The sequence below is a fragment of the Scomber japonicus genome, chromosome 5 (genome assembly GCF_027409825.1).
Source record: "Scomber japonicus isolate fScoJap1 chromosome 5, fScoJap1.pri, whole genome shotgun sequence".
NCBI lineage: Eukaryota > Metazoa > Chordata > Actinopteri > Scombriformes > Scombridae > Scomber > Scomber japonicus.
In genome coordinates, this window is record NC_070582.1 from 15,447,038 (window position 1) to 15,467,579 (window position 20,542).

The following is a 20,542-nucleotide window of genomic DNA, read 5'->3' on the forward strand; positions in this document are numbered from 1 at the left end:
GGCAGGGACATGCTTTAAGTGCAAGTCGTTTTTTTCTACCTGCAAGGCGCAGCAAATAGGAATAGTTAATTAGGCTCTACCGTGAGAGAAAGGACGAATAGGAGGCACTTCCTCCAAGAACTCATTCACCTTTCAAGTCCGACCCTCTCTCAAGTTTCATTTTGGAGTTCTTAGCCACTTTTCAGGTCGTCATCAGCATCTCACCTGTACTGCTGGACCATGGATTTCACACGGTCGAAGATTGCAAAGGCGCCACAGGTTGATCTCGCGGAAAATAGGCGGTATACGTGCATCTGGAAGGGTTAGGAAACCTGCCAATGTGAACGGAAAGTGTGACCACTTAATGTTACAGTGCATGGCCTCTGGACAAAGTGGTAACGATCATGCACAAACCCCTCCGAAAGCGGAGTCTCTACGTGTTCCTGTGTTTTGGCATCATATACCTCAGGCTTGGGTGAGTTTTTATTACCTGTGATTACCTGCGTAGACTGCTCTTCACATGCGCAATCATGAGTATCAAATTCATTTCAGCACACAAATACATGCTACAGGGAATCATCGGCTGCCCTCTGACCTCAGACTTAAGCATGATGTTTAAAACGTTTTTTTACAGGTGTACTTATTTAAAAAAGAAAAAGAAAAAGTATGTTAATTATTAGCTTACATCCAAACGCCTATACCGGGGGAATGTGTTGTGCGTAAAAGTGGAAGATCAGGTCTCATGCCAACAGACAATATAATCGATTTGTATTCGCTGTCAGAGAGCTATTTAGTTCACCTCATGAGACTCCTTTGTCGCAAAACATAATTTGAGCCGCTGTCTCCACTCCAGATTCAGCTCACTCCTGCATACCTTCATTAATAGCGGCAGACTGAGTTGTATTTCCACATTCCATTGCCCAGACGGAGTTTTTACCTGTTTTGCAATATCACCTTGATGCATAATCACAGGACTTCTATCTCTTCCTTCGCTGTTGCTCCTAAAGTTGCGCCTCTATCAGGACCCCCCAGGTAGACGCACTTAAGCATTAAGAAGAATTATTTCTGTCGAAAATCCACTTATGATGTTTTGTTGTTGCTTAGTAGCTATTTCTGTCCACGTAGTGTATGCATGGGTCAAATAAAGTTTTAGATCATTTGTGATATAAAATTTGGGTATGTATATTTTTACTATTAACCCACTGTAAACATGTAGGGTCTCATTCTTTATAACTACAATCTACAGTCATTTATAACTGCCCTAGGGGCTCAGTTAAAGGCTACATGTATCATATATCCTATACATTGCAGGCCTGCCAAATGATGGTAATAATGCATTATAAATTATGTGAACTTTTCGAAAACTATAACAAATTATTCACTAGTAGTTATTTACTTGGACACCTTTCATCTGCCATCACACTTGTTTTCCGGAATAAATGTACGCAATTGCACATCAAGAAAACAGAAGTTAACAAATGATATATAAGCTTTAAGACTTTATCTTTTTTTAAGCTATAAAATACATAGGGTACATTTTTAAATGTTGTACTACATACTTTCGCAGATTCCTACAACCACAATTAACCAAACAACAACAGCAACAATAAAAAACGATCTGACCTCCCTGTGAGAACCTCATGTTGAGTGAAGCGTGTAACTGACTTCAAGCCCCACAGATGCTCATATTACCAGACAGTATAGCTCCAATATGGGGGGAAATTCACCTATCTCCGTGTTTACTAAGATCGACCAGTTAGCTCATTCCGTCCATCCTTTCACTATGGCTAAATCTTTCAATGTACCCTCTTTGTTTACAATGACTGCAGCCTGCAGGTGTTGAGTGAGAGTTACGATGATGAAGCGATAAAAGCCCTCCACTGACTAAGCTCTACGACAAAATCTCCCCAAGTATTTTTATTGCAATACTCAGATCAAATCTCGACCGACAAGAGTGCTGTTTTTTTTTTATAACTTCAAGCCCTCACTGCGCAGACATGATAAGCAGTATTATAGCAGAAAATGAATGTATGAATAATATGGGATGACATCGATCAAATACCATCAGAGCGCACCAGACAGGAGGATATAATGTATAGAGGGCCTGAGATAATACGAATATCATAGAAAATAAGCGGGGAAAGCCTTTTTTCTCTTTTACATACCCATTCTCATATTATAGACTTTCGTGCGTTGATATGACACCAACTTGTTGATTCAGAATGACGCATCATGCCAAAGAAATGTGCTCATGTTTTGCACATGGATCTGTGATGATGGTGTGAGACTCAAACAGCCAGCGTCTATGTTTGTTTATTTTTGGCTGGATGGTGGGGTGGGGTGGTGGAGAGGAGAGGACTGATGATGAATGAAACCTCCTGAACGTCACCCTATTGTCCCGTTGTGGCAAAGTGGGCGGATAGCAGTGTCTCCCTGCCCAATGGCAGGCACGACTCTCATGAGAGTGGAGAGAGGCACTTTTCTGCCATGCAAAATCCCTAAAACCATCATCATTCCGGCTCGGGAACCCACAGTACTGTGTAACAGCCTCTGCCGCTGAGAGATGACAGAGCCAATCTCAGCGCACACACGGCCCTGGGAGCTTGGAGCTGCGTAGAGCCACCGCACCAAAGACAAGGAGACGCACAGCACCTCTTTTTGATTTTATGCGAAAGGGACTTAAAGCTGGGAATTAAGGGAGTTTTTTCATCCTGTCTGCGTCGTCTCACTCAATCCGAACGTGGCCATTTGCTCAATGTCATCATGATCATCTTCTCGTCGCGCAGTGTACTGCTGTCAGTCTACTATCCACAGATCTTCCTGATCCTGACGAGTGGCAGCTACCTGTAAGTTTGAGCCAATTAACGTGGTCCTTAATTAACTTCAGAGAGTGCGCGCGCTTATCCTCAGTAGCACAAAGACGCACGGCTTTGGTTTCGCTGCTGTGCAGCCTTCTTGTCGGATTCCGGGGTATATTTATTTCATTCTAATCATTAAAAGCCGGTTCTGAGATCATTCTTTAAAGTTATCCGCGTCCAGAGGTTGGAGACCCAGTGTAAAGTGTTTGTATATGGTTAACAAACTGTAACGGCACGGAGAGCAGACGTAGCAAAAGTGCAACTTAAGCTGTACATTTGATTTAATTCCAGGATAATATTCTTATACTTGCTCTTGTTATACAAGCGTAAAACCCTACAGAGAGAATACTCATCAGTGGAAACATCACCGGGAAAACGATCCACGTGGGAATAAACTAATTAGGTGAAAACCTGAACCCTCTAATGGGCCGTCTGCGGGCGGATGAACACGTCTTGTGTGTAAGCAGTGATGATTTGTATTTAGCTGTCTTATTGCAAATATTTTGCAAGGTCAGAAAAATAAAACATTTTGGTAACTGTTACATGGATTCATTTTGGCCACAGAGTGGCAGAGATGTTCAAGACAATTGGATGCTGAGATTCTGTCTTTTTTTCCCTGTGAGGAGAATTTATCACAATATGGGCACTTTTTACGCATGCGAGCACCGTTAACCTGTCAGCGTGTGAAAGATTATCTCTGTGCATTACCTCACCTCCGGTTAATTCTCAGTATGTCGATGTTATCATTTGAGCCCACATCTTAAACATCCCCTTGAAACATGCACGTGATTGACACTATAATACGCTGCGGCTTTGAATTAAACGAGAATTATTCTTACAAGAGAATACTGGCTTTCTTAAAGCTTCCAAAATAATTATTCACCCATACTCTCTCGCTCTTTCCTCTGCTGCCCGGAGACCCCAAACCTGATGCTGAAATAGATGTGGTTTTTGGTTTTTCAGTTAAAAGTGGGCCACACTGCTATGTATAGTGATGGCTTGCACATTAAAGTTGCATGCCATTGTTTGTTTTGGTTATTTAAGTATTTTTCTGTTGCATCAACAAAGAATATATGTTTGAGAAAATTTAAAAATGGAATCAAAGCAATTCATAGCCCCTTCCTCAAAACTACAACACAGATATTTTTGCATGTAAAACTGCAAAAATATGGATGGCAAATTTCCTTTTGGATCATTGCTCACCTCACTCTCCAATATCTAGCAATTTCACACTTCCAATAGCAATACTTCCAATAGCAATGTTCCAATAGCAATACTGCCATTTCTTCTCTGTTCTGTTTATATTTGACTTTTCTAACCCATGTGCATCTTTGGATACATTTTCAATCAGATCAGATGTAAATATGATTTCGAATTACACTGCTCATAACACACTTTTATATTTCTAAATGGATAGCAGTGAACAGAGAAATCATTCAGGACTAAATATTCATTTCCTATTCTTGGAAAAAGAAGAGCATGTATTCACTTTGTTAAATTGTGTCTCAGACATTTTGTGAGTGCATTCCTCTGGAGAAGATACATTCCTAGGAGCTTTATAGTGTGTCAGTTAGGTTCAAAGTGATCCATGTGATGGAGTAGGTGGCTGTGAGCACACTCTATGCCATGATGTAGACTATAGTTTTTCTTAAGGTCGCACTATGCTGTGATGGAAGCTTTGAGCTCCTCACCACTGGTACTGATACAGATTCCACTTTTACCAAAGAAAGCAATTTATGGTCAAGTCACATTGACAGAGGCGGCTGTGTCTCTGACATTTAATGTTAAATGTTTAGTGGAATGCATTCCATGTTTTGTCAAAAAGCATTATTTTAGCATTATTAAAGATTTTTTTTAAATTGTGTCCCCTTTTGAATTTATAAGTGAAGCAGTAGGTGTCAAAATCCTTTATGATTAATCCATCCAACAACTCAAGACATATGAATGCATTCACTGTAAAATGCACAGAAACACAGTAACATGGCTTACTTACAATTTTGAGTGTGAACTGTAAAGTACACTACATGTGCAAGGCTTAAACTTTGTGAAAGTATATGCTACCTGCTGCTTAGCAACTAACATAAAATCTCAGCTCATCTCTCTGTTATATCACAGCTAAGCCAGAGGTGAATGACACACTGCACATTTTGCTTCACTTAATTCATAAGACATTAATATAAGCCACACCCTGTGTTTTGTTTAAACTGGACGTTTATTAATAGCAAACAGACCAATTCTGTGACATTAGTCAGTGTGTCTCTGGAAGGTCTATCTGATAGTAGATATGTGACCATGGGTGAGCTGTCCCCAAGCCACTGGCATACACACAGAGTATACGCTAAGCAAACAGAATCGTATTTGTGCACTTTGATGATGCAGGGATTTAAAAGCTTAGCTCTGGAATTCTCTGTTTGGTGTTGTCTGATGGTTTGGGTTTCCCGTGATAGACTGTGATTCTGTGAATTAGCAGGTGACTGACTAGATGAGAAGGAGCCAGGAGGGGAGGTTAAGAGTTGCTGTTTGACACACTCTAAAGCACACTGAAATATCAGTAATATAAATTACTCAATTGTATTTTAGTGCCTGTGGATGCATATAAACAAGGCAGTTAGATTCCTTGTCAGCGTTCATTATGCAAGAAAGTGAAATTCTCCACGTTACTTATCTTAATGACCCTGACCCTTTGGTTTGTATGGACTGGATGTCATTGTTGCCATGAATAACCACATATACAGCAGAGGGTCACAGAGGGTCAAAGGAGTTCAAGCCTGTTTAACAGCAGAGAGAGGAAAGAGGATTTAAAACCAGCAGCAGGCCTGAATGTTTACTGTAGACATTGAATGCGCCTCACAGATTTCTCAAAGACGTTTTTATTTTTTATCTTTTGCAAGTTACAACCCTCAAATGACTGTTAGTGTAGTAAAGTTAATATTTTGCAGGGAAAATAGAATGATCCTCTGTGTCTCTTTTACCGCTTTCTTATGGTTCGCTCTCTTTTTCTGAAATATAGATCCTGATATATTTACTTTAATGGGATAAAATCCTCTCAGTTCAGCTAGCTTTGGTTTTAACTTAAAGAGTGGGTTTTGCAAAATCATCAGTATACACTATATCACTTACCCATATATATACTGTGGTACGCTTATCTGACTGCAGTGAGAAGAGCAAGATAAAGTATGTAGCTCTCAGTTTGGTAACAGATACTGCAGTTAGGATTTATTTGAACTTATGTGCTTGAAATGGAGATTTATTTTTTTCTGTCCTTGTGGAAAAACCTTAAGCAACTAAACGGAAAGGGAGCACAGTTGTCCGAGAGCAATTTCTAATCAACGGTCATATCTTTGTTCTTAGTCAGGGGTCTCCTACCAAGATTTATAGTGAACTCAAATCCACAGGAATGAGTTTCCTCTGTTTCTTTTTCTGAGCGTCTCTCCCCCTCACCCGTTCTTCCTTTTCACCCGTCATACACCGCCGCCGTCGCTTTTCTCTGTCACACAACTTGCCTGGGTTAGTTTGCCCCGTTTGTGGTGAAGCCTTTTGGAAGTCGACGTCATACTTCAAAGCTGGCGTTTGCCTCCACACTCATTTATGGCTCCTTGTTCCTGACTTGTTTGAAAAGTATGTATCTACATGGTTTTGATGGCTATAAACAAAGTCGCAGAGAAAGTCAGCGCTTTGTTTAGCTGTAATCTGTTTTGGCTCTCTCAGCGGTTGCAAAGCCATCTTTAACATATGTTTTGATATTGTCACATAGAGTGATCAGATGTGATGACGTTTTCCATGAGTAGAGCTGAGAAGAAGGGATGTCATTTGCTAAACAGCATTTACCCAGTCTTAGGATGTGGCTAAAGTAAAAGCAGTCTCTCATAAAATTTATAGGCAGCACTTTACACCCTGAATAAGTTTCCAACACATAATTACACAAATCATACGAAATAATATTTTCTGTGACATTTGGTTAAAAAATAAGCCCTGTGTCTACCTCACTTGACACTGAGCAAGTGTATATATTGTATTTGCATAAGAGTTAGGTCTGGCAACTGTTCACACCACTATGTTACCTAACAATTAACACAAAAACCCCAATTCATTACTCAAAGTACCACCATCCAAACCAATGCGGAATGGCGTTGTCAGTAGTCAAATAAGCATCTTGTTTTCTGTCTCTGGGCTGTTTTAGCAAGTTTCCCTGTATGTTTTTTTTATGATTTATGTTGGATTAAGTTTTCAGTTTTTTGATTTACCTCTAATCCAATAAATAGCAATACTTTCATGCAATACGGCTTTCACTTTACTACGGAACGTGCATCAATCACTGGTTGAATTGAATCCCGTTCTGGAGAGTCTTACATAAGTGAGTCAGTCTGACCATCCTCTGTAAGTTCTAACTGAGTCTATGTTTCTGTGTGTGTGTGTGTCTGTGTGTGTATGTGGAACCATGTGTGCATCTGTTTGTGCATATGTACATGTGTTGTTGTTTGTCTGTGTGTCAATGGATTCGTGTATGAACGCATGTGTGGTGGTGTCTGTCTCTTGTTTTGGCAGGGCCCTGTCCTCGGTGGTGGCTCTGGGTGCCAACATCATCTGCAACAAGATTCCCGGGCTGGCACCTCGCCAGCGGGCCATCTGCCAGAGCCGCCCGGACGCCATCATTGTTGTGGGCGAAGGTGCCCAGATGGGCATCAATGAATGTCAATATCAGTTCCGATATGGACGGTGGAACTGTTCGGCGCTAGGAGAAAGGACAGTCTTCGGTCAGGAGCTGCGAGTAGGTCAGTCTGGGTTCTATCACAAAAGGGAAAGGGTGTAGTGTGTGCTTGTTTGTGTGCATGTGTGTTCCATGTGTGTAGCTGTTGTGAGAACCAGTTTGAGCTTTAGCAATTTTAGTGACAATATTTTTTCTTATGTCATTTCAGCCAGTACTCACTCTTTTAATGAACACATTTTCTTTTAGTGATTAACTCTTTTTCAAAGTAGAACTATTAGATTTGGGTTAATGTAACCTTAGGTTAGGTTTGAGAAAAATGAAAAACTCTTTGAGCCTTGTTCAAAATCTGAGAAAGTTATTTCAAATGAAGACCCCAAAATTTAAAGAAATTTTGAAAATATCATGCCAATTAAAGGTATGTATGTGTCAACAATTTTACATTTGATATCATTTTCAGAAAAAAATATAAACTATGTAAGACATTGTTTTATGGTATGAAAAAATGTGTGTAACTTTCAAGCTACTTAAGGAGTAATTTAAGTAGAATAACTGGGTTAATTAGGTTGAATATTAGAGAAGATGTATGAAATATCATAATAAAGGAACACTATCAGGGGATGGATTTCACGTGTGTGCAATTACTCAGTCGATCATTATAAACTGATAACTGAACACATTAGAGAAAGGGATCACGACTTGGAAGTGGCGCGTGTGCTGTATGCAAAGCAGAGGCTGGAGAGTTTGTGATTACTAATAGTCATTTGGTAATGATAATGAAAATGACAATGATAATACCCATGACTTTCTTATTGAAGAGGGAATAAAAGTTGCATAATGCATGTTTTGAGCCATCCTATTGTCTCAGTTTTAAGAAACAGTGCAAGAAGAGTATCAAAAATGTGGTACCAGCCCCGACCCTCTGAGCCCCATGAAATATGGCTCTTCACAAGCCAAACCCAAGCTGCACACATCACACAGTCAAAACTCAAACCAGCAACACACAGTCTCTTTGACTCTCTATTGTATAACCATTCGTGTTGGCATTGCTCAAGAGGACTTCATATACTGCTGATTCCAGCCGATCTTAGTTGTCCTCATTTCAATTGACAATGTTGTATTTCTCCAGCGCGCTCTGGTTTCTGTTGATGTAGGTTCTGCAGTGAGCCTCTTGGTTAGCAGCATGCCGACCATTGCTGGTCATGCCAAAGTTATGGAAAAGCTACCGAAAGGCACTGGAGCCCTAATGGGGAAAACGTATGGTTGAAAAATGATATCACAAATGAGGAGACAACTAATGGTGTTATTGCAGAGAACGCTTGTCGTACCAAAATAGATGGACACATCTGTTGTTAATCGGACTAAATTGGTTGTGTCCATGCCTGGCTGGTTCATGAAAGTGTGCACATACATGCAGAAAAAAAGACCTAAAGCAGACAAACATTTACATTTACGATGCTTTTGTTTGAGAAACTTGGCAGTGTGCAAAACCTTTTTTGCATCGCTTTTGTTTTACAGGGACTTTTATATATTTCCTTTCATTTAGAAGATGCTTTGTTGCCATTACGTTGCGGTTGGGCTGCACATTTAATCCAGTGGCTCTGTTAACAATCACTCCTCTTAAGGAGTAGCTGAATTAGCTCCAGCTCCCTTTCGAAAAGCATTTTTTCTTTGTTGTTAATGTGGCTCTTTCTTTTGTAATACAGCTCATGTTGTTTTCCTAAACACCCAACATCCCCTCCTCCTTTGGGCCTGTTCTTTTTTCCCTTTCGAAGGACTAGTGATTGAGGAATCATATTATACTTATCTGATATCATTCCTTTAGATGGTTCATCTGAAGCATCTGTGTGCCTCCTTGGCATTGTCTATGATTGATGTTAGTGTTTTTATACCTATTATACTATTTACTTTAACAATTCTAATTCACACAGGTTTTTTCCTCAGATAGGGAATAGTGGGCATTACCACTCCAATCTTTGCATATCTGATGCACATGCAGTTGAAATATTGCACGTTTCAAGGGAATGGGAGGGTATCTGACCAGTCAGGATGAAGTCATTTAAGCTATGCTCCTGTAGAAGGCCTACAGTAGCCTTACTTCCACTTTTCTTCACTGATGCTAGATCTACATCCCATTCAGTAATGGCGTCATGTGAATATCATATTCACTTTGCTCTTCTTGTTTGGTTTCCATAGTGGATCTGCACAAATGATTTATGCACCAGTGCTGTGCAGATCACTGTTGGTGTCCAGTTCTGGCTGAAGAGTGATGACAACCGGCCCTGCCATGATTGTCCTATAATGATGGGACTTGGTGGTCTGACTTAGCTCATGTGGTGCCTTCTCAATAAAGTTGTCCAATAATGACGTTTGCTTTTAGACTAAACTGGACCATGACTCTGGCAAATCTTGTTCCCATGGAAGATTTACATAGACATTTTTTATTTGTTTATTTGTCATTAAAAACTGGAGCAAACAAGGATATATTCTTATTGTCTTATTTTTGTTCAACAAGGTAATCAGCACAGATCAGCAGCTATTTTTTCATAATTGTTACCACACAAAAAACAGTCAATGAAAAGTAACATTTTTACAGCGTCATGGGGTGACAAATATGTTTTGAACTTCTTTTCAGTTTCAACACCTTTGCTAATTTTACCTGATGGGTGAATTTGTGTTATTCATTGTTGTACATTTAAAGCAGTGATAATGGCATAGTGATCTCATACTGAACAACATCAATACAATGTAAATTAAATGTTCTTACAACCTGTGTGCTATTCTGAAGATTTGACTATCATTCCCATAGAATTATATGTTATTGGTCTAGGGAACAACTTAAACATCTTTCAAAATTAAAAAACTTCTGCATTGTCAACTTTTAAGTGCACGCAGCTGTTGTAATATAGAATCTGGTTAAATTGGAGATTTATTTAAAGCCAATGATTGCTCTTGTTTCTCAGACAGGTAGACTACATTTAAACGTGGTGTCCAAAAGTTTGTTCACCACCTCTTGTTTTGATGTTTAACTGGATTGTCTGGTTACAGGTTCCTCTCTGGGTCTCTAGTCAGCTCTTAAAAGAGACCTGAATGTGAAAGATGTATTCTACTTCTGTCTTATAGAATCGCTGCATTTAAAACAAACTTGTGTGCTACCAACTATTCCTTATCTTGTCCTAGCCAGAAACAGCAAGTGAAGTGTTGAGATTATTCCAGCTGACATTTGGTCGACCGTATGATAATCTAAAGCAAATTCAGGCTTGTGTCAGAGAGAAAGGCTACGCTCTATAAGCGGCCTGGTTACGTGGAGAGTAGCAGTGTGTCCTGATGTGTTCAGTTACTCTTATTAACAACATGCTTTTGTGTCTGCGTAACAGCAGTGAGATGTAGTAATTAAGCCCTGCCCTTAGAGGGTTAAGCCTATGTTAAATAGAACCATACTTACATATTGTAATCCTAGTTTCACTACAACAATTTAACTAATCTCTTCCCTCACTACACTTCCTTGTCCACATGAAAGCATTAATAATTAATTAGAACATCTAGCAAGAAGTTACCTGAACTTTTTGTGGATTAGCAGTCAGGTAGCTGCATGAGGTCATCATGGGGTGACTGTATTAGCCTTAAAAGAGGGTTTCACTTCCTCATAGCGTCGATATGTTACCATTGATTGATTTTTAAGCTTTTTTGCTTTTAGTATTGTAAAAAATGTTTATTTGCTGTAGGGATACGCAATTGTAAATTCTAACATTGCAGCTGTTCCCCCTAAATTTTAACCCTGCAATTAGCCTTATTTGTGACCTCATTACCCTGTACATTATTCCTTGACTTGTTAAGATAGTATACTCTATGCAAACCTGGGAACAGTCAAGGTTTTTACCTGTTATCTAGCAGTGGGTTGTATCTTTAAATGTTTTTTTGTGATCTCACAAACACTGTGAAATCACAAAGAATGAAATGCTTTCCCTGTGAAAAACATTTAAATCCAATATTTCCTAAGACTATAGGGGTAATCTGTGGATATATTGGATTCAAATGTTGGTTTGGTTGAATTTTGTATCATTCAGGCAAATGTGAGATCACAAGTATACATTACAGATGTAATCCACTGCTGGATAACAGCTGAAAAATAACATTCAATCTGAAGATTTCTGTTGGGAAAGCTATGTGGTCAAATCACAGAAAAGTGTACAGAGATCTCAGGGCTTAAATGGCATTTACGCAGCTAAAAGATATGCTGCACAGCAGGGAGTATGTGATATGCTATTGCATCTTGAATCAGTGAGATCAAGCTCTCCACTGCTGTAGGTGGGAAGGCTATGGGTTGTGATATGACAGTGTTCGTTCAGTTTAGCAGTGTCCCACTAGGTCATCATGGGAGACCACAGACACCACAGCTACTGGAGAACTCCCCTGCTAGTTAGACACTGTGGAAAAATGAATGATTTAGCGTTGTCCATCAACACCTTATTGTCACACTACCCTAAGCTTGCACACGGCATCCTCGTTTGTGATACTTTCCAGTGTTTGTTGCTGAAGATGTATTTATGTCTGTGTGTATTATGGAATTCTTTAGTATGGCATATGAAATCATGGAATACACCCCTTCGACAAAATGTTCCCATCCCTTCTCAGAATCTACAAATTCCCACATCATCATAATCAAGTACAGGGGAAAAGCTATTCCCATTTCGCTCCCATTTAAGTTTTTCATTCAAATCCCCCAAATTATGAACACTAAACCTTTCCCCCCGCTCTGTGATCCAGTCTTAGTTTTGGACTGGTGGGAGGAGATGTCGGCATTTTTTCAAGAGCTAAAGATCAGCCGACCACAAGTCTAATGCATTCTCTCTGTGCTGCCTGCTCTTGGAGGCAGTCTTTCTGTTCTGGAGCTGCTCCATGGTATTACATTTGCTTTCCAAGAGTGCACACATTAATAGTTAGGTTATTGAGCATTACAGAGCCTGAGATATCTTTATTCAGCAGAGGTGATTCAGTCTCAAATGCCGGTCATTTGATATTTATTTCACTCTTGCATTGTAAACACAAAAGTGTATTCAGTTCAGAGGATGGCTTCTGCTGGCACCTTCTCTGTTTCCTGACACTTTGCTGAACACAACACTTGAGGGTAGATGGACTGATGGAAAAATGAATGCATCCCTATTGTTGTTACATTTCTATCCCTCAACGGTTTCTCTGTTTTGCAAAGAGCATTGGCTGCCTTATTATGTTCTAACTGACAAATTGGAGAACAACACCATAAACATGCAGTGAGATTTGAAACTGGCAATTTAAGTGTCTCTGTTTCCTCTGCAAAAGCAGATTTAGCAATCTTCCCTTGTGCCCTGCCATGCTGCTGGCATTCACTGGTACCTTCAGCTTGCAGAAATGTGGAATGAATTATCCTGTGCTAACAGAAATGGGTGTTATTGAGTGGCTTGTCGCAGTCTATTAAGAAGCAATAATAAAATTAGAGACAGATCCATCAGCGAGTCAGGAGGAAAGGAGGGGGTTTCAGGCTAAGAATGGCAAACATGGTCAATCCTCACATCATAATCCTTGGCCTGGTTTCTGCATGAATCATTCTATTTTGAATATTCCTGTCAAGACTGATCCCATGGCTGTGATTTGTTGATGCCATTTTATTATGCATATTTGAGTGCGTTCACCCACGCGTGAAGTGCATTGAAAGCCCCATGTGGTTTCTGTTACACATCTCACATAATAATCTGATGTGTTGTAGATCGAGCAAGTGATCTCTGCCCCATACTTCAACTTTAACACACATATATGAACCCTTTCCCCCCTTGTTGTATTTATTCTTGAGCTCAGCATTGTTGACTTCATGTTTTCGTAATCAGCTCATTTATTGTAGTATAATTGCACTCCTTTCTTTAATGGCATATTTTGACTCGGAAAAGCTTCATTTTGTGTATCATCAGACTTTCTTTTGGCTAAAAACCTGTAATGGGGTTGCTGCTCACTTAAAGAACCTGCCTATGAACACCTTACAGCTCCGTTCAAATAGCAATGCACTTGATGTTGGAGATTAGAACTTGAAAATGGACACCTTTCAGCGACTACACTCAGCATCAAAGGCTAACACTGGCCCCCTTGTCATAAAAAGGCCTGCTCTGGTTACTCTCTGTTTGACTTTCAGTCAGTTTGTCACCGTTCTGATTCATGCTTTTCATCTGAAAGAGGTTTCTTGTTGTGCCGGCAGTGAAATATTACAAAAGTTCAATCATTTTGCCTCTGGCTCATTGCACAAGAGTGGATGCAACACTTGAGCAGGTGAGCCTTTTGCTTCAAAGGGAATACTGCTGTGTATTATTTCATGGCAGTGCCAGTAACCCAGATTAGAATGTATCTGTTCTTTAAGGAGACTCTATTTACATGCTTAGATACAATTGCAGGCAAAACATTGTTTGAAACAAAACTGCTTTACAAGTCTGTTTTGCTCTATGACCTACATTGTACCTCTTTCTCTCATCTCGCTGACGTCAGATAGGAGCTGAGTTTTTCGCCCCAGGCTCTACTGTATGACTTGAAGGCAGTCAGGATAAGGACAGGGAAATGGGATGCCTAAGTGAGTCGTATCCTAATAGTTACCAAAAACAAGGTGAACTTTGATGGAATGTGGGAGCTTAAACTGAAGAGAGATTAGAGAATAGAGGGTGTGTTGTTGCATGTCTGTATTTTCCCATCCTCCCTGATAGTACCACCTCCTGACTAGTTCCTCCCTACGCTGTCTCTCACCCATCTCCCCTCAGAAGCTCAGTGTGGTGAAGGCAGTGGCCGATCCACCTGCCAGGACCGCAGGGCTGCAGGGGCCAAACCAGCGTCTAGTCAGATAAAGGATGTTTAAGTCAGCAGGTTCATTGAAAACCACTTGGGTGGAAAGAACTCCCGGACAGGCACATACTTGATCAGGAGTGGGAGACGCAGGACTCCTTCGAGCACAGTTCCCTCTCAGTGAAGGGGAAAGGTCACTACAGATAGACAGAGCCAGACATAACTCAGTACTGAGGTTGGTTTTTATATTACCGGTGTAAACACTGGAGGAGGATAAGTGCAAAGGGGATGTGGTTGATAGAAGTTTTTTTGATTTTGGCTTAGTATTTTTCATTCCATACCCTATTAAAAAACTGAATTCAGTGAAGATTGAGGGTTTGGAGTACAGTTATGTTCAAATGCAGCATGTCAGAGTCAATAGATGGACTAGTTTTGATTTTCATGTCTTTATCTATTCTAAAAAAGAAAACAAACTGAAAAACTGAACGTACTATGACAATTTTCTTGAGTTTTCTTGAAACGGTTTTCTTGAAACAATTGCACATCTTTTCCGTCGATAATTTGAGCGCTACACTTACTGAAGATCTGCTTAACTAAGCATACGTCATAGCAGAAGACAGGCCTCACAGTGTTTATTTGAGACTGTAATGTAGAAAAAAAAGGTTTGAGTCACATTAATCACAAGTAGTTCATGCAAAGAATCATACAGTTGATGCTATAATTGATAATTATGATTCCCACATTTTATTTGTTGTTGAAGGTTTGCAGCAGCCATTAATTCACGTTTTCCCACAAATCTAGCATTTCTACTTTCATGCACTACACTACAAGCTCGGTTTGAGGACAACAAAATACTTGCAGATTATAAATGCACTGGCGGAGCTCCTTCCCCTTCTCGGAATCAGTTGATGGTCATTTGTGGTGAAATCATATCCCCACAGAATGCGAGTACAACATCACAGTCCAACCGAGGGCTAATAATGAACGGACGAAAAAAATCTATTCAAATGACCGTGTGGTTCCATTCTTGCTTTGTTTCCTCATTTTGACAAAGTAAAAGGAAATGCGAGTTGAAATATTAATTTCGGCCAGCTGAACATTTTCAACAAACTTGTAGTGATGCAGTCTTAAAATAGACATTAAAGTCTTGAGTGAAAAATACAATATCAACTACAGAATATTCATTCTTTCCTTGAAAGCAAATAAGTCAGTGGTGCTGTGTAACTTTAGCCAGCCACATTGTCAACTGGGTGATTGTTTAAAATGTTTTAAAGTTATACAAGACATGTCATGATTCTGTAACTCAACAGATTTATTTGCTTCTCATATTTTAAAGACTATCATCATTAGGGAGTGAGGCTTCACAGTTAAATCCTTGCATGAATAAAACAGGATGTTACATTGCTTGACATATGAGCTTAGTCAGTTGGCTATGAGTGTTATACCCAAGACTGGTTTAATAAAGACAGGCAAAAACTCATTCTTCAAAATAGGGGTTTTTCAAGAGCTCACAAGTGGATACTTTGACACTGGTGAACTCTCCCAAAATACCATCAATCATGTCACTGCCGCCAAGGTTTTCCCCTTTGTGGGATTAGTCTCATGTTGGTTGTACACCCTACAGGCAAATTGTGGTTATCAACTCAGATATGTAATCGTTCACCCAATTATATTATCCTGTATAGATAAGAATATTTGTTGTTATCATTAAAGGACCCTATATTGTAGCTGCTATCGCAAAAAGATAGAATCTCTGATGTATTGTAGTGCTGATCTACCAGAAAAATTGCAGATTCACTCCCAGGCAGCCAAGTATTTGATAGCATGCGGATAACAGTGTGGAAATGACGCGTGCATTGTGTTATGGTGGAACGGTGGTGGATAAAAGGCCTATTTTTCAGCCCATCATCATGTGGGTAGCCGTAATCCTCTCTGCCCTCCTCCATGTGAGTCCAGAGAAAACAGAAGGGTTGTATATGTGTGTGTGTGTGTGCGTGCATGCGTGTGTGTGTGTGTGAGTGTGTGTCAGTGTGTAAGATCTTTCCCCCAACATTATCAGATAGGGGAGTCTGATGCTTTGTTGTTCTACAGTGTGTGGGCTGTGGTCATCAAGGCTCGGTAAAGGTCATCTCTTACTCTTTCTCTCCCAATGTTTCGCCTCATATCCCCTGCCCACAGCATGTGCCTGTATCTAGGGTGGGGCTTCTCATCCTACGCGACCAAACTATCATTGCCAGGCCTCTTTACTTGTTCATTCATCAGCTCTGTCTCTGTCTCAGACTGTGTGGGTGTGTCAGGAGCTGGGGACCCTCTCCTTTCCCTCACCCCTCTCTCTCTAACTCTCTCTGTTTCTCTCTCCTACCCACCAACCGGCTGTCTGCTGACGTGGCCCGGGGTCGTTCTGGGCCCTGGCCCTTGGGCCCCTCTGTGTGTATGTGTGTTGTTCGCCCCTCCTCTCCCTGCGGCGCTGTTATCGGTGGGATCTGCGTCTGTCTGTGTCTGCCAGTGCTGCTAGACGCAGGAGGAAACAGGATGCGAGAGGATCAACTGTAATCTCACAGTGTGCTTTGTTCCACACAATCCCAGGCCGATCACTGTATTCTCTACACGCAGGGCCGCCACTGGACATTTACATGTGCCAACAATCACACCGCTACTGGCCCACTTAGGTGAGAGCGCAGAGAGAGGGGGAGTTCGTGGGTTTGAAGCAAAGAGACACTGGTAGGAGGGAGAGGATGTTAAGAGACCTGGAGCTTTATTTGAGGGTTTGATGAATATCAGCGAATATGGAAATGTTAGGTCTGGAGGCTTCTTTTGTAATGAGAAAGGAAACATGTCATCAGTGGCATATTTGACTCGCTGATTATAGTTATGATGATAATGATATCTTCAGTGATATGATGTGGGATTGATATATATCTTGGTAAATATGTTTCCATTGAAGATGAAACAAAGTCAAATGGGATTGAAATTGAGGAAAATCCTCAACAATGTCCCCGCATGAACTTGATGATTACCATGTACACCACATACAGACCTACATTTCTAGATCTGAGCAGGTGAGGTCCTGATTTGGGCTCATTATTAGGATGAAAGGGTGGGAAGAAGGATTTGTGCCTGTTTTAGCAAGTCTCGGTATTCAGTCAAAAAGCTTTATCTCCACCTCAGGGAGATCAGGGAAGAAAAAGGATGCTTTTGAGACGTTTTCTGCCAGCCCAATTTTCTATGCCTAGGAGGCAGCTTACTTAGATTCTCAGCATTTAATACCGGCAACGTTAAATACTCTCATAATTGTTTTAGCTTTACTGTTCAAAGCCCTCTTTATTATATGAATCAAACTCAGGACCCTACAGTGCGCTCCTGTGCCAAAGCGTGTCACTTCCCCAGCTCTATGATGTGAGTACACTGAGAATGTGGAGCCTAGTTCTGGTAAAACAATATTATTTTATTGTACAGGAACACGGCTGTGCTAATTCCTCAAGCTGCAAACCTCACGGACCACAACTTTGTCTATAATTTGCTGGGAGCATATGTTCATAGCAACGGTACATAAAGCGGAACGGAAAACAGTAGTAGAGAGCGCATTAGTCAGTTCAGTGATTGGTATACAAAGCTAGGGGTTTTCCTCCAACTTTCTTCCCCTTCAATGGGGCCCTGGAGACAAAGTTTCAGCGCCGGCACAGCTTCAGTGTTTCAGTGTTTTTTGTGTTGTGACTTTATTATATACTGTGTGTACACTGTGGAAAATAGTGTCCATGAACATATACTTAAGATTAGTGTTTCAAAAGCTTAAAAATATATCAGCTTTCCATTCGATTCACTCTTTTGGTTTTTGGTGGAATGTTTCATATTTTAAAGTCATCTTGCTGTATAAAGTTTTTTGTTTTTACTTTTTTTGAATGAATAGCAGGGACTTTCTTGGCTTTAGTGTTTTCATTTTATTTGGATAGTGGGAGTGCAGCAAGGCAGAAAAAGAGGATGGAAAAAGTAGAAAAAGTTTCAACCAGATATAGTTTAATGTCAGAGGAGGTACATGTGGCTCCAAAAATGGCGATCTGAATTACTCTATTACTCAATTTTCCATGAAAATATAGTTAAATGGTAAATGTGTGTAAATTATAGATAAATTGGGGAAATTCTCAATGTTATGTCCTCTACATGAAAAAATGTTTCCAGCCCAGCTTGTAATGTACTGTCAGTCAAAATCACCACAGGTGTAAAGACTTTTGGCCACCAGCAGGTGACACTTTTCCCTTTGTTCACTGTGGTGCCATTTGTCCGTGACAAGATGTCCTTATGCTTAATGGATACGAAGCTCTAAAACTCCAGTGTATCGTTGTCTTGTTGAGATGTTATTTCTTATGCAATCCAATCCTCCTGTGTCCCCGGGGTGTGAGTGCATGTCCGGGATGACGGGGGCCTTTAAAAAGCTTTCCCCTTCACTGCTCTACCAACAGGCTTGGCTTGTGTGGAGAGGCCATTCAACTGCACTGCTGGGCTCTGCCGGTCTGTGTGTGTATGTGAGTGTTTTAGCGTGTGTATGCTTTGCCGTTGCTTGGCAAGACCCCCACCAGTATTACTGCCTAAACCTCTTCTCTCCAGCCTTTTTCCTCCACTGTGTGACCTTTCCTATTGTCTACTAACTTTTTTATTTCTTCTCACCTTTGCTGTATGTAAGTCAGCCCTTTGTCACGGTGCTCTTATATCCGTGTCTACATGCTTCACTGCAGCTTGCTTGGGATGCTGATATTCTTTTGTACTTTTGAAAACTTTAACTCTCTGAGTCAGAAGCAGGTTTTGTGGCCAAGTATGCTGAAACAAACAAGGAGTTTAACTATGATGGTCAGCAACTCTCTATGTAAATCTTGTGCCAGAAACATGATATAACAGTAACACAAGATATAACATTACCATACAGCTAACAAGACAGCAAAGTTAAATATGGATAAAGAAGCATTATCTGCTACAATATGTGCAGGCAGGTAATGTAATTATTTGGAATAATATCCAATAAATAGATATTAAGACTGGATTATACAACATCTGTTCCCTCAGTTGAGATTTCACCATGTATCTCATGAGAGGATGGGTACACAATAAAAAAAGACTGTGGATTCATTTTTGGACAGGGCAGCAACCTCCACAGACATTCATTTACTTCTTAAGATTCCCTTTAGTATGTCCTTTCCCTTTCCTCTTGTCAGCAACATAGCTTAACTATGGCCTGCTAGCGGTGAAGACAGTCAGGCCTGTTGAGGTCAGCAGCCAGTGTTACTACATATGCTAGCCTATACTACACCAGCATGATCTGTATAGTGTCGTTGGTTGTAAATCTCCTGTGCTGTGTCATGTGAAATTTGTCTAGCGGTGTGCCTGCCTCCGGCTCTAAACACAGATTGCCGTTTTAGCGGCAAGCCACTACATCCAGAGACTTCTTTTTGTGTCCCAGTTTCGGCAGATGGTCAAAAGACACGGGCATCGCAGTACGGGCCAGTGTCCAAAGTGCTGTGGTCAGGTAATGTGAAGGCCAAGGCATACTGAGTCAGTAGCCCTCTCTACATCTCCAGTTTTAGTCCCTGACACAGGCATATAACATAAAATTTTATGTCCTATGCTGGTTTATTAACTCCTGTACCTGTTCTGAGTGAAGAAAAGCTGATCTTCTTCCCATCTTTCTTCCTAGTTGGATAGTGTGGCAGACACTTGCCACTAAACTCCATTAGACATCTGGTTTAATATTCCCCCATTCTTCTCTCCTGGATGTTTCCAAGTTCATTGAGGTTTTTCTGGTCACTCCAATTTTCCACTGGCAGCTAGCGAGGCTATCCCAGGGTGGTTCCTCCTGGAGGGCTGTCAGGACTCTGGGCCCAGCCTCTTTAGGGCTTTCTGCTGCTGTTATGGGTGCTTTTTCTCCTCCACATTTCATCAACCGCACTGCTGTTCAGCAAAGCAGGGCCTTCCCTTCCTGAGGGCACGAGAGTACAATGATGTACACACAACATCCAACACAAGACAACAGAGCACTGTTATTAAAATACAGCGTTTCGTGGTTGTGTTTATATTAGTGTATTTATTTCATTCAGTACACTCATTCATCATGCTTTTTTAGTAGCAGTAAATTCAAACCTGAATATGTTTTATTATTTATTTATTTATTACTATTATTTATTTTAATTTCTATGTTTTTTTCTATATTTTTTCTATG

The 20,542-nt window shown here is 40.5% G+C and overlaps 1 protein-coding gene across 2 annotated transcripts in view; it reads left to right on the top strand.

The window, feature by feature from the left end:
* The first annotated feature begins 383 nt into the window (after positions 1 to 383).
* The window catches only part of wnt7bb (wingless-type MMTV integration site family, member 7Bb), a 28,056-nt gene continuing 7,897 nt past the window's right edge, over positions 384 to 20,542 (top strand). The window contains exons 1-2 of one of the 2 annotated variants that reach the window (XM_053318614.1): positions 384 to 454; positions 7,383 to 7,609. In XM_053318614.1, the coding sequence (XP_053174589.1) occupies positions 384 to 454; positions 7,383 to 7,609 (298 nt within the window). Of the gene's footprint in view, positions 455 to 2,742; positions 2,826 to 7,382; positions 7,610 to 20,542 lie in introns of those variants that run through there. The other variant, XM_053318613.1, reaches the window with a different exon arrangement.